The following is a 13,685-nucleotide window of genomic DNA, read 5'->3' on the forward strand; positions in this document are numbered from 1 at the left end:
CAGATTCTAAAAAAAAAAAACAACAAAACCCAATATACGTGTTCGCCGATTCATCAAGTAAAGCAAAATTTGAAATCAGAAACTGAGAAGCCTAACCTAAAGAAAAAAACCTCATCAGTGATCAATGACCAACAGACGGTGCCTCTGCCTCAAACTCGAGCAATAGAGCTCATTGGTCATCACCAATTGGATCAGAGATTGGTCATCGCCTCGCTAGTCGGATTGGAGATTGGAGATCGGTCTGATCGGATCGGAGATTCCTTCCTCGCTAGTCGCCTCAATGTGATGCCCCTGCTCGACGGCGTCGCCCTTCAGCCTCAAGCCTCCCTGTTCCCTCAACCTCAAGGTATTTCGTCTTTACTTTACACTTTTCTTCTCTCTGACTCTCTCTTTTTCTCTAAGGGGTTTTCTCTCTTACTTCTCTTTATCTCTTTGTCTCTCTTTTATCTGAAGACTGAAAGTTTGAAAGTGAAATGAGAGTTTCTCTCTCTCTCTCTTTAAGACTAAAGACTTTATCTGATTGGCTAATTCTTTTTTTTTTTTAAGGTGAAATTGCTTCTCTTTGTTGAACTGTAATTGCTTAGCTTTATTGTAACTTTATTAATATTTGCCCCTGTTTTGACTTTATCTGTTGGTGTTGGTGTTGGTGTTGGTGAGTTACTGAGTTTCTCTTTTAGTGTATTGTCTATTGTGATTTATGATTGTGCTCTTGTGATTAGGGCCATAGGGGCTAGGGCTTGTTTGTTGAGTGGTGGGTGGATGGGGGCATGGGGTCGAGTGGGAAGTAAAGGCATGAGAGGTAGTTAGCCTAACTTACCAATAAAAAGACAAAATTAAATTATGTTAGGACTTAGGCACTATGCATGCAGCGGGTTGGCAATGGATAATGCACATGGGGTGTGTGCTAGTGCACAGTAGGGTGTGTGCTAATAGTTAGTAAAGAAAAATAATGAAGCAACTAATAAACAATAATTAATAATTTAATTAAACAATACATTATAAAAGACAAAAAAAATTAAATTATGTTAGGCTAAATAACAATTAATAATTTAATAATTAATGAAACAACATTATAACAAATTATAGTTTATAAAAGACAAATAAATTAATGAAACAACTAAACAACAATAATTAATAATTTTATTAATATTTCAAATGAACTTATAGTTTATTGTTTATTCTTTTGTTAGAATTATGGACAACTATTTGATAAGAAAACCACGAACCCAAGATTCATCTCCTGTGCAAGATTTATCTTCATCTTCTAAGCGAATTCGTGCTGACTTTAACTTAGAAAATCTTCCTTCAGATCTTGGGTTGCGAGAAAAGATATCATCTTATCATCCTAATAATCATAATGAAATAAGAAGATATTATTTACAAAAAGGCCTTTGTCAACTTGTTTTCCAAAACCATGATGATTACCTTCTATCATATTTTTCTGGAAAGCCCCATCGATTTTATATTCGAATGGTATGTAAATAGAAAGTAGTTGGAATATAGTATAGATAAGGATGCAGTATTTTGTTTATATTGCTACCTATTTGGGCAAGATGTTGGTAAGCAAGGTGGAGGTAAGACTTTTGTAACAAAGGGATTCAAACTTTGGAATCAGAAAGAGAAGTTAATTTTCCATGTTGGAGGAGTTAATAGTGCTCATAACCAATCTGTTAAGAAGAGTGAAGATCTAATGAAAGAAAAGCAACACATTCAAAGTGTTTTGGTTAAGCAATCAAATTAAGATAAAATCGAATATCGGGTTCAATTAAATGCAATAGTTGATTGCACAAGATTCCTTTTATGTCAGGGATTAGCTTTTCGTGGTTACGATGAATCTCAAGGTTCAAGTGATAAAGGAATCACAATATTCCTTGAGCTTCTACAATTTTTGGGGGATCACAATAAATCTATCAATGAAGTGTTGCAAAAAGCTCCAAAAAATTGCAAGCTTACCCACCATGAAATTCAAAAAGACATTGTGAATGCAATTGCTCGTGAAACATCCAAAGCCATTATCAAGGATCTTGACAATGGGTTCTTTTCAATATTAGTTGATGAGTCACATAATATCTCAGTGAAAGAGCAAATGGCCCTCGTTCTTCGTTATGTGAACAAAAAAGGAATTATTATAAAGCGGTTTCTTGGTATTGTACATGTAGCAAGTACCACCGCTTTGTCACTCAAATATGCCATTGAATGTTTACTTTGTGAACATAATTTGAGTTTATCGAAACTACATGGGCAAGGTTATGATGAGGCTATTAGTATGCAAGGTGATATCAATGGTCTCAAAACTTTAATTTTGAAAGAGAATAAGTCAGTATTTTATGTTCATTGTTTTGCTCATCAACTTCAATTGACACTTGTTGTCGTTGCTAAAAATCACATTAACATTGCTAAATTTTTTTATGTGGTTAGTAATTTAGTAACTGTTGTTAGAGGCTCTTGTAAGAGATGAGATGCTCTTCGAGATGAACAAGAATTAGAGAATGGTGTACGTAGAAGTGGGTAAGGTTTGAATCAAGAGACAAATCTTAAACGTCCTAGTGAAACACGTTGGGGATCATATTATGGGACTATTCTCAACTTGATTTTGATGTTCTCTGCTGTTGTTGATGTATTTGAGATTATTGAAGAAGATGGTCTCTCCAACCAAAAAATTGAAGCTTGATCTACTATGAGGTCAATTCTATCTTTTGAATTTTTCTTTGCTCTACACTTTATGAAAAACATTTTAGGGATCACAAATGAGTTATCAATAGCATTGCAAAAAAAAAAAAAAAATCAATCAATATATAGTAAATGCTTTGGATCTTGTTAAAGTGTCTAAACAACGATTGCAAGTGATGAGAGATGATGAATGGATATCTTTATTGACTGAAGTGTTTTCATTTTGTACCACACGTGATATTCCTATCTTGAACATGGATGAAATATTTGTAGTTAGTGGGAGGCAACACCCAACAAAATATAAATTTACATCATTATCATGTTGAGCTATTCTACACAGTTATAGATATGCAATTTTAAGAGCTTAACAACCGTTTTTCAGAGGTGAATACCGATTTGCTACTTTGTATGGCTTGCTTAAATCCAAGTAATTCATTTGTGGCTTTTGATAAGGAAAAGTTGATACGTCTAGCAAAGTTATATCCATCTGATTTACTTGGGATAGATATCTTGGCACTTGACTCTCAATTTCAGAATTACATTTTTGATATGCGCAGCAATGACTTGTTTTTAGAGCGTCAAGGAGTTAGCGAACTTGCTGAAAAGTTAGTGAACACAGGGAAGCATGAGACTTATTAATTAGTCTATTTGCTTGCGAAATTAGCTTTGACCCTTCCTGTCGCTACTGTAATAGTAGAAAGAAGTTTTTCAACAATGAAATATATAAAGAATGAAGTGCGTAATTGAATGGGAGATCAGTGGATGAATGATTGCATGGTTGTGTATATTGAAAGAGATGTAGCTTGTAGCATTGATAATGAGACTATCATGCAATGATTTCAAAATATGAAAACTCGTAGAAGGCAATTTTAAACTTTATGTATTTGCGTGTTTTTTTTATTGTTGTTGTTGTCAATATATAAAATTTTCTTTTTATTAAATTGTGTAATTTATGCTTGTTGAGGAACACCTTGGGAAAAAAATTCTTGGAGCCACCATTGACGAATGGGCCTTTGCCTATCCTCAGACTGGGCCCATGGGCTCTATGTTGTGTTCGGATCCTTCCCTCCCACAGATATCAATTTATAGCTCTTATTATAATAGATTACAAATAATTTACAAAAATAATTCTAGTCAAGTTCTTGCAATGATATTATCATTTAATTTCCTATTACTTCATGTTTGTCATTGTAATAGATTGTAAAATAATTGTTAAGAGATTATTACAATAATATATCTTCGTTGCAATTTCACTGCAAGATTTTCATTGTAATAAATTGCACATTTGAAATTATCAATTTATTACTACAATTTTTTCATTTTAAATTATTGGAATTTTTTTTAATACTATAAGGTATTGAGACCTCTACTTGTCTCCCTTTTAGAGATATTAGTTGTGCTTTCTGTTTATTCATGTGGCTTCAACATTTAGTTGTTTGCCAAGTTATTTAATTATTGATTTGATTGTGTATTTAGAGCATGATACAGAGATTGTTCTTCCAATTCCATCGTTATTAACGAATGTGTTTTAATAGGGCCTTTAGTAGAGCATCTTCATCCTTTTTCCATCATAGATACAAAATTTTTTTGAACAGTGCATTCAATTGATGAGTAAACTAATGATATTTCTTTCTCTTATCCAACCACCAGCCTGATTTTGGTATTATGTTCTCAGTTTTCTCTAACTTTTAGTCATAGGTTTATTGCGAGAAATTGAATATTCTTATAATCCCTCAATCTTGGTACATTTTAAAATTATTAAGAAGGCTTGAATTATAATTGGGAAAGAAAAACCAAGCACCAAGCACCTTGATTTAGATTAGCCTAAAGAAATTTTCTCTTGGGGCTGTCATCGCAATGTAAATTTATTATGTGCCTTGGCGCAAGAAATATAGCGAGCTAGTAATAGGTTACCTTCCAAGCATTGTCTTGAGTTTAGTTTTGTAAGGTGTTCCCCATATAAATGATGTTATTTTCATCAATAGAGAAATCTATTTCCCGCAATAAGAGAAAGGAGAAAGCGTTCTATAATGTTTTTCTTTTCAATATCTGGAATGTGTTTCTTGTCAATGTTATTGCTAGTACCATTATAAGCCAAATGAAATGAATGTTAAATCTAGCGTGAAAGACATAGCCACTGAACTTGTCCAAGTAGTTCCAAACAAGTTTATTCTTTAATTCTAATATAAGTTTGTTATTAGGTGCAGTGCATGGTGTTACAAGGTCAATTTTTCTCTCCAATTGCCTGCTTGTGATGGCCCTAAGTTCATAACTTAGTCTCAGCCAACACCACACACACACATGACTGAAACACTTAGAACAAATTATTAAGGACACACTCACACAGTACACACACTATGTTTGCAGGAAACCACCCCCAACCTTTATTACTCAATCTCAAGTACAAAGAAAACCTTTACAAGTTACAAAGCTTGGAGAAATACCCAAAATTCTCTCTAAAGCAAAATACAAAATTTGCTGTTGACACTCCCAACAACATAAAAGCAAAATACACAATTTGCTGTTGACACTCCCAATAATATAAAGGTCAAATATGCAGAAATAATTGAATTTTGGACAATCTGTCACTTGGGTCTGACTTAAGACACCATCAACTGCTGTTGTATTAGCTCATTCTCCATGTTTCCAGCCCCTACACAGCAGACTAGAACATCAGGAACACCAAGAACTGCTTGTAACTGCTATTGCACATCAGCACATGTCATAGCCCATGTCTCAGCATATCATGGGGCTTCTATCCATCACCTAGCAGCCTACACAACATGTCCATCCATGTTTTGGGAGGCTTGGCCCATGCCTAAGCCATCCGCCATTAGCCACATAGCCTATGCAGCCTGTCCATATGCAACACACACATAAGGTAACTGCCCATCAGCCCACTAGCATCTATCCATGCACTAAAGCAAAACTCACAAACCCATGCCTTTCACACAACATCTGATTGCACATCATCATGGCAACCCAACCCTGCCTTGCACATAAGCTACCAAGCCCATGCACAAGCAACCAACCATCAAGTCACCAATGCCATGCACCACCACTCATGGGTCGACACCACCTACTACCATCCATTATGAAACCAACTCTGCCCACCATGGCCCTCCCATGCCATGGCCTTGGGGCACCATGTGGAGCAAGGTGCCTCAACATGCTGCCTCTATCCACAGCTTATCGATCCAACTCGAGCTGGGGAATCGGACATGTCAAACATGTCCCCCTTTAAAGAACACTTAGGAGCATTTAGAATCTAGCTTGAGGAGACATTGGTGTGTTAAGGAGACATAAAGCCTTATGACTGGCCTAATGCTGCTCAAGCACCATCCTTCCTCATGCCATCATCATCAACGACTAAAACTCCTAAAACATGGTGAGGCAAGTGAGGTAGGGTCCTTAGATTAGGGTAGGGATAGGGCATGGTGGGTGGCAGGGTAAGGAAATCACCTATGGGGCAAGGGAGACAAGATTTTTTTTCAAACTAGTTTGGAGAGAAACATTTCAAACTCCTTTTATATCTTTTTATTGAATGTGAATTTTGGAAATCTAACTGTTTGATCGCATGTTCTTTATATTCTTAACATGCATGTCAAATTTCGTTTAAATCGAATTTTATTTACTATTTGATCAATAAACTTATTTTTTATGTATAATTTTTTACTACAAAAACTCGAAATTTAAACATGTAATTGACGATATGACTATTGATATTTGATTTTCTTAAAATTTTGTAAGCTTGAAGGATATAATAAGAACATGTAATCCAATGATTAGATTTTCAAAATTCACCTCCAATAAAAAAATATAAGAAGAGTTTGAAGGATTTTTCTCCAAACTAGTTTGGAGAGTAACCTTTTCAAGGGTAAGGGTGGGATACCCATGACTTAGGCTTGTCTCGCCCCATTGCCACCTTATGTAGTTGCTATTTCTCGTTCAAAGCTAATGTTTTAATTTGTAACTCTCATATATCAATTTTTTCTTAATGAAAAGTTTCGAGAAACTAGAACCCTCGAGTCATTAAACTAGGCATACAATACCACATAATATGTATTGCAATAAACCTATTTACCTTTTTTGTTTGGTTGTGAACTTAGGCTATGTTTGATTTGCTAGTTTCCATCCTCCAAATCTCAGTTTTCATAACTCAATTCTCAAATTTTGTACCCCCACCACAATTTAGTTTGTTTGGGTTAGTTTTCATAACTCAATACTTAAAAAAGTGAGTTTGAGTTGTGAAAATTGAGAACAAGTTTCTGATATTTTCAAGTGAAGAGTTATATGTTATGATAGCTTTTTTGTAAATTTATGCAAACGCATGAGACCCATCTCAGTGTCAAGCCAACATCAAGTCAGACACCCAACGCCCTCTTTCTTCTTCTTCCTTTTTTTTTTTTTTTTTCTAGAAATTGAATATTCTTATAATCCCTCAATCTTGGTACATTTTAAAATTATTAAGAAGGCTTGAATTATAATTGGGAAAGAAAAACCAAGCACCAAGCACCTTGATTTAGATTAGCCTAAAGAAATTTTCTCTTGGGGCTGTCATCGCAATGTAAATTTATTATGTGCCTTGGCGCAAGAAATATAGCGAGCTAGTAATAGGTTACCTTCCAAGCATCATCTTGAGTTTAGTTTTGTAAGGTGTTCCCCATATAAATGATGTTATTTTCATCAATAGAGAAATCTATTTCCCGCAATGAGAGGAAGGAGAAAGCGTTCTATAATGTTTTTCTTTTCAACATCTAGAATGTGTTTCTTGTCAATGTTATTGCTGGTACCATTATAAGCCAAATGAAATGAATGTTAAATCTAGCGTGAAAGACATAGCCACTGAAGTTGTCCAAGTAGTTCCAAACAAGTTTATTCTTTAATTCTAATATAAGTTTGTTATTAGGTGCAATGCATGGTGTTACAAGGTCAATTTTTCTCTCCAATTGTTTGCTTGTGATGGCCCTAAGTTCATAACTTAGTCTCACCCAACACCACACACACATGACTGAAACACTTAGAACAAATTATTAAGGACACACTCACATAGTACACACACTATGTTTGCAGGAAACCATCCCCAACCTTTATTACTCAATCTCAAGTACAAAGGAAACCTTTACAAGTTACAAAGGAAACCTTTACAAGTTACAAAGCTTGGAGAAATATCCAAAATTCTCTCTAAAGCAAAATACACAATTTGTTGTTGACACTCCCAACAACATAAAGGTCGAATATGCAGAAATAATTGAACTTTGGACAATCTGTCACTTAGGTCTGACTTAAGACACCATCAATTGCTGTTGTATTAGCTCATTCTCCACGTTTTCAGCCCCTACACAGCAGGCCAGAACATCAGGAACACCAAGAACTGCTTGTAACTGCTATTACACATCAGCACATGTCATAGCCCATGTCTTAGCATATCATGGGGCTTCTATCCATCACCTAGCAGCCCACACAACATGTCCATCCACGTTTTGGGAGGCTTGGCCCATGCCTAAGCCATCCCCCATTAGCCACACAGCCTATACAGCTTATCCATCTGCAACACACACAAAAGGTAACTGCCCATCAGCCCACTAGCATCTATCCATGCACTAAAGCAAAACTCACCAACCCATGCCTTTCACACAACATCTGATTGCACATTATCATGGCAACCCAACCCTGCCTTGCACACAAGCTACCAAGCCCATACACAAGCAACCAGCCATCAAGTCACCAATGCCATGCACCACCACTCATGGGTTGACACCACCTACTGCCATCCATCATGAAACCAACTCTACCGACCATGGCCCTCCCATGCCATGGCCTTGGAGCACTATATGGAGCAAGGTGCCTCAACATGCTGCCTCTATCTACAGCTTATCGATCTAACTCGAGTTAGGGAATCAGACATGTCAAACATGTCCCCCCTTAAAGAACACTTAGGAGCATTTAGAATCTAGCTTGAGGAGACATTGGTGTGTTAAGGAGACATAAAGCCATATGATTGGCCTAATGCTGCTCAAGCACCATCCTTCCTCATGCCATCATCATCAACGACTAAAACTCCTAAAACATGGTGAGGCAAGTGAGGTAGGGTCCTTAGATTAGGGTAGGGATAGGGCATGGTGGGTGGTAGGGTAAGGAAATCACCTATAGGGCAAGGGAGACAAGATTTTTTTTTCAAACTAGTTTGGAAAGAAACATTTCAAACTCCTTTTATATCTTTTTATTGAATGTGAATTTTGGAAATCTAACTGTTTGATTGTATGTTCTTTATATTCTTAACATGCATGTCAAATTTCGTTTAAATCGGATATTATTTACTATTTGATCAATAAACTTATTTTTTATGCATAATTTTTTACTGGAAAAACTTGAAATTTAAACATGTCATTGACGATATAACTATTGATATTTGATTTTCTTAAAATTTTGTAAACTTGGAGAGAAACATTTCACCTATGGGGCAAGGGAGACAAGATTTTTTTTCAAACTAGTTTGGAGAGAAACATTTCAAACTCCTTTTATATCTTTTTATTGAATGTGAATTTTGGAAATCTAATTGTTTGATTGCATGTTCTTTATATTCTTAACATGCATGTCAAATTTCGTTTAAATCGGATATTATTTACTATTTGATCAATAAACTTATTTTTTATGCATAATTTTTTACTACAAAAATTTGAAATTTAAACATGTCATTGACAATATAACTATTGATATTTGATTTTCTTAAAATTTTGTAAACTTGGAAGATATAATAAGAACATGTAATCCAATAGTTAAATTTTCAAAATTCACGTCCAATAAAAAGATATAAGAAGAGTTTGAACGATTTTCTTCCAAACTAGTTTGGAGAGTAACCTTTTCAGGGGTAAGGGTGGGATACCCATGACTTAGGCTTGTTTCACCCCCATTGCCACCTTATGTAATTGCTATTTCTCATTCAAAGCTGATGTTTTAATTTGTAACTCTCATATATCAATTTTTTCTTAATGAAAAGTTTCGAGAAACTAGAAGCCTCGGGTCATTAAACTAGGCATACAACACCACATAATATGTACTACAATAAACCTATTTACCTTTTTTGTTTGGTTGTGAACTTGGGCTATATTTGGTTTGCTAGTTTCCATCATCCAAATCTCAGTTTTCATAACTCAATTCTCAAATTTTGTAGCCCCACCACAATTTAGTTTGTTTGGGTTAGTTTTCATAACTCAATACTTAAAAAAGTGAGTTTGAGTTGTGAAAATTGAGAACAAGTTTCTGATATTTTCAAGTGAAGAGTTATATGCTATGATAGCTTTTTTGTAAATTTATGCAAACGCATGAGACCCATCTCAGTGTCAACAAAGAATTCCATATATTACTAACTTTGATCATAACAAACAAGTGTAACAAAGAAGGATTTTTTTTTTTTTGAGCAATTCCCTTTCTCAAAATACCAATTACAATGCCTTCAAAGGGAAAAGGATAATGTGATGTCCTTAAACAAGCCATGAATTCTTACAACATTTCAAGGACTTGGCTTCTGCACTGTCCATCACTAACAGCCTTGCTTTAAGAATAACACTAAACATTCCTACTCAACAAGCTATTTACATTCCTGTCATGAAGTGAGCTCATCCCACAAAGAACTTTAACAATAACAACATTGCTGCAATGCAAGTTCAGACAGGAATTTGATCTAACATTTCAACAATCTTAGCCATAGCTGGCCTTTCTTTTCGTATCTCACTAGTACACATACCTGCAATTTCAAAATACTGTTTCACATGGGGTTCTATTAGGCCATCCTCCCTCGACAAACTAGCGTCCACCATTTCCATATGCTGATTTTGGGCCAGCATTTTCCTTGCCCATTGGACTAACCCAACCTCTTTCCCATCAAAAAGGGTAGGCAAATTGGGTCGTTTCCCAGTAGCAATTTCAAACATTAAGATCCCAAAACTGTAAACATCAGCCTCGAGAGTAGCTGCAGTGAGGCCTTCTTTGTACTCAGGGGGCATGTACCCCATTGTGCCTGCAAATTGAGTGGACACATGTGAATTCGAGGTGTCGATCCTCCTTGCGAGACCAAAATCAGCAATATGGGCCTCAAAATCAGAGTCTATAAGCACATTGCTGGCCTTAATATCTCGATGAACAATGGGTTTTTCCAAATTATGCAAGAAAGAGAGTCCTTTAGCCACACCCTTGACAATCTTAACTCGAGTCCCCCAAGATAAAGTGGGCACATCCTGCTCTTGCTGTAACCACTGATCCAAACTACCTTTCTGAACAAACTCGTATATGAGAAGCCTATCATTGCCGGACACGCACCAGCCGAGAATTTTGACTATGTTTGGGTGTCGAAGCTTACCTAAAGTCTCCATCTCAGCTCGAAACTCACGAAAACCTTGGAAAGCATCTGGGTCTAGTTTTTTTATGGCGACGGTGTCGCCGCTGGAGAGCTGTGCCTTGTAGACGAGGCCGAAGCTGCCGTCACCGATGATCAAGTCTGTGGAGAAATCTTTGGTGGCCTTCCTCAGCTCCTGCATGGAGATTCGGAGGTTAGGGTCGAAGGAAGCGCTCTCATCTGTGACCGAGGATAGCTCGGTCATGTTATTGACAGGGTTATGAGCTCGTCCAGGGCGCTGGGTGGATGTTGTGGGTGTGGGTTTCTTGGGTTTTCGACATAGAATCACCAAGAAAGCGAAGATCAGGGTCACGACGAAGAAGCTTGCGGTGGCTGCAACGAGTGCTTGGAGAGCGTGATCCATGAAAAAACAACAAGAGAGGAGCTAGGATTCAACACACAAGAAAGATGAAGTACTAATTTGTTGTTGATTGGTTAGACTTTGGACAAAATTTAGATCAAAACCGTGTTGTGCTAAAAAGTCATAAGAAGCCAACTGGGTTGGGGTGGAAAAGTGTGTGTGGTTTCGAGGAAGATGGGTCTGTGTTTCTGTGGTCTTTGTTTGGTTCAACAAACAATTAAAAGTCTTCTTCAACCCTCGTAGCAGTTGTTGTTGTTGCTTTTGTGGCGAAGAAGAGTCAAGTACTGGACCGGTGATTGTGTTTTTGTGCGGACTACGCTGGAAGTCTGTTAAATCATGTACCGTTGATCTTGGTATGTCTATCTGATTAGATTTAGTCATTTCTTGTTGCAATTTGCAAAGGGGAGTCTATCAAGGGTTCAACTACTTACCAGCATCATATATAAATCCAACGAACTAATCCATTACCTGCTTTCTTATATACAAAATTCTAATATATATAATAAATTCATTTGTTTTATAATGAATTTCGTTTCTCTTCCTGATGTTTTGTAAGGAGGAAAGTACAAGAAGATTTTTTTTGTTTTTTTGTTTTTTTTTTTTTCTTGGGTTTAATTACTCCAAAACATAAACCCAAACCCAACTCCAACCACAATAACTCTCCCAAAACACAAACCTAAACCCAACTCCAACCACAATAACAAAAACAACAAACAACAAAACAACAACAACAACAACAACAACAACAGCAAACCCGAACCTAGCTTCAACCACAATAACAAAAATAGCAACAACAACAACAACAACAACAGCAGCAACAAAACAACAACAACAAAATGCGGCCAATCAAACGGTTAATTCAACCTCTACCTCAGTCGGCGACAACGGGACGACGTTGACAACGAGCCAATACAGAACCGATATGGCAATGACGAGCGGATAAGCACTGTGATGTGGCGGATTGGATTTGAAAGGTGGCGGATGAGACCTGGCCCATTGCAAGATCTTCGTCCATAGTCTCGGCTAGGACACCATGCCAAAACCCAACCGCCATGTTCAAGGAATGGGTATTTTGAAACCCATTCATGTGGGTATTTTGAAACCCCAAATCCAAATCCAAATCCAAATCCAAACTCATCCTTACCTAGTCATGGAGTGCAGCTTCAGACTAAAATATTCTATGATGAAGAACCAAAAAAAAAAAAAGAGAAAGAACTGTAGAGCTGAGACAAAAAAAAAAAAAAAAAAAAGCTTACAACGAAGAAAAAAAAAATTCGTGATGAGATAGAGGAAAAGAGATGGTCCGAAGGATGGGTTGTGTTAATGGCAAATGGGTATGAAGAGAAGAGAGTGGCTTGGGAAGAGAAGAGGAAGAGGAAAAAAAAGAAAAAAAAATGAAAGAAAAGAGACGGTCCGAAGGATGAGACAGGACACAGTAAATAGGAGCCACCATGTCAATATATTTACGAAAATGTCATTGAAAACAAAATTATGGAAACTGAAAACAACTAAAATGTGTTTCAATTTCCATAACTCATCACTTAAAAATCAGAGAATTGAGTAATGGAAACAAAAACTGAAAACAAAATCCAAACAAGCTTTGAGTCATGGGTCCCACCATTTTTGAGTTATGAGTTATGAAACAGAGTTATAAGTTATGGAAATCAAAAATCCAAACACTCCCTTAGTATTCTACATATGTTTCAAAATCTACACCATATGTTTCAAAATGACCCCTATTCTTTTATCCTTTTCTTTTTTGAGAAACAACGACCCCTATTCTTTGAAACGTAAGATGGGATGTAAAAGGAGAGAATATAAGACAACAATTTCATAAAAAATTTCAAAATCTTTACCATATATTTCAAAGGCAAATATTCGCCACATTTTTTCCCACAATGAAAACTTTACATGGTATTATACATGTAAACTAATAATTCTCTATATTTCAAAATGATCTTTATTTTTTTGAAATATAAGAAGGAATATAGAGAGAGAGAGAATATAAGATAATAATTTCATGCCCCAGGAGGGGTGGCCTAGTGGTAAGGATCCTGCACGCATACACAATGATCCTCGTTCAAACCTTGGCGGTACCAGGGATGGGAGGTGGGAGCACTCATGCACCTTACTGCTAGCTCTCTTGGGGTGTTAGGGTGAGATTTGTGGTATCCTAGCCACATTAGCTATGACTCAATCCAACATTTCCTAGTGGAGGGTGCCCTATGGTCACGCCCAAGGGAGTGAGTCTCACATGGT

At 36.5% G+C, this 13,685-nt stretch overlaps 1 protein-coding gene across 1 annotated transcript; it reads right to left on the minus strand.

Moving 5' to 3' along the window:
• Positions 1–10,007: 10,007 nt before the first annotated feature.
• On the minus strand, positions 10,008–11,679 carry LOC112000089 (putative serine/threonine-protein kinase). Its single transcript, XM_024032193.2, has one exon. It carries the CDS (start codon positions 11,427–11,429, stop codon positions 10,338–10,340), a length of 1,092 nt encoding a protein of 363 aa, XP_023887961.1. The 5' UTR covers positions 11,430–11,679; the 3' UTR covers positions 10,008–10,337.
• Between the last annotated feature and the right edge of the window lie 2,006 nt (positions 11,680–13,685).

The sequence above is a fragment of the Quercus suber genome, unplaced genomic scaffold (assembly GCF_002906115.3).
Source record: "Quercus suber isolate HL8 unplaced genomic scaffold, Cork oak 2.0 scaffold_14, whole genome shotgun sequence".
Taxonomy (NCBI): domain Eukaryota; kingdom Viridiplantae; phylum Streptophyta; class Magnoliopsida; order Fagales; family Fagaceae; genus Quercus; species Quercus suber.

Coding starts and splice junctions, on each gene's coding strand:
- LOC112000089 (XM_024032193.2), bottom strand. CDS start 11,429: ATGGATCACGCTCTCCAAGCACTCGTTGCAGCCACCGCAAGCTTCTTC.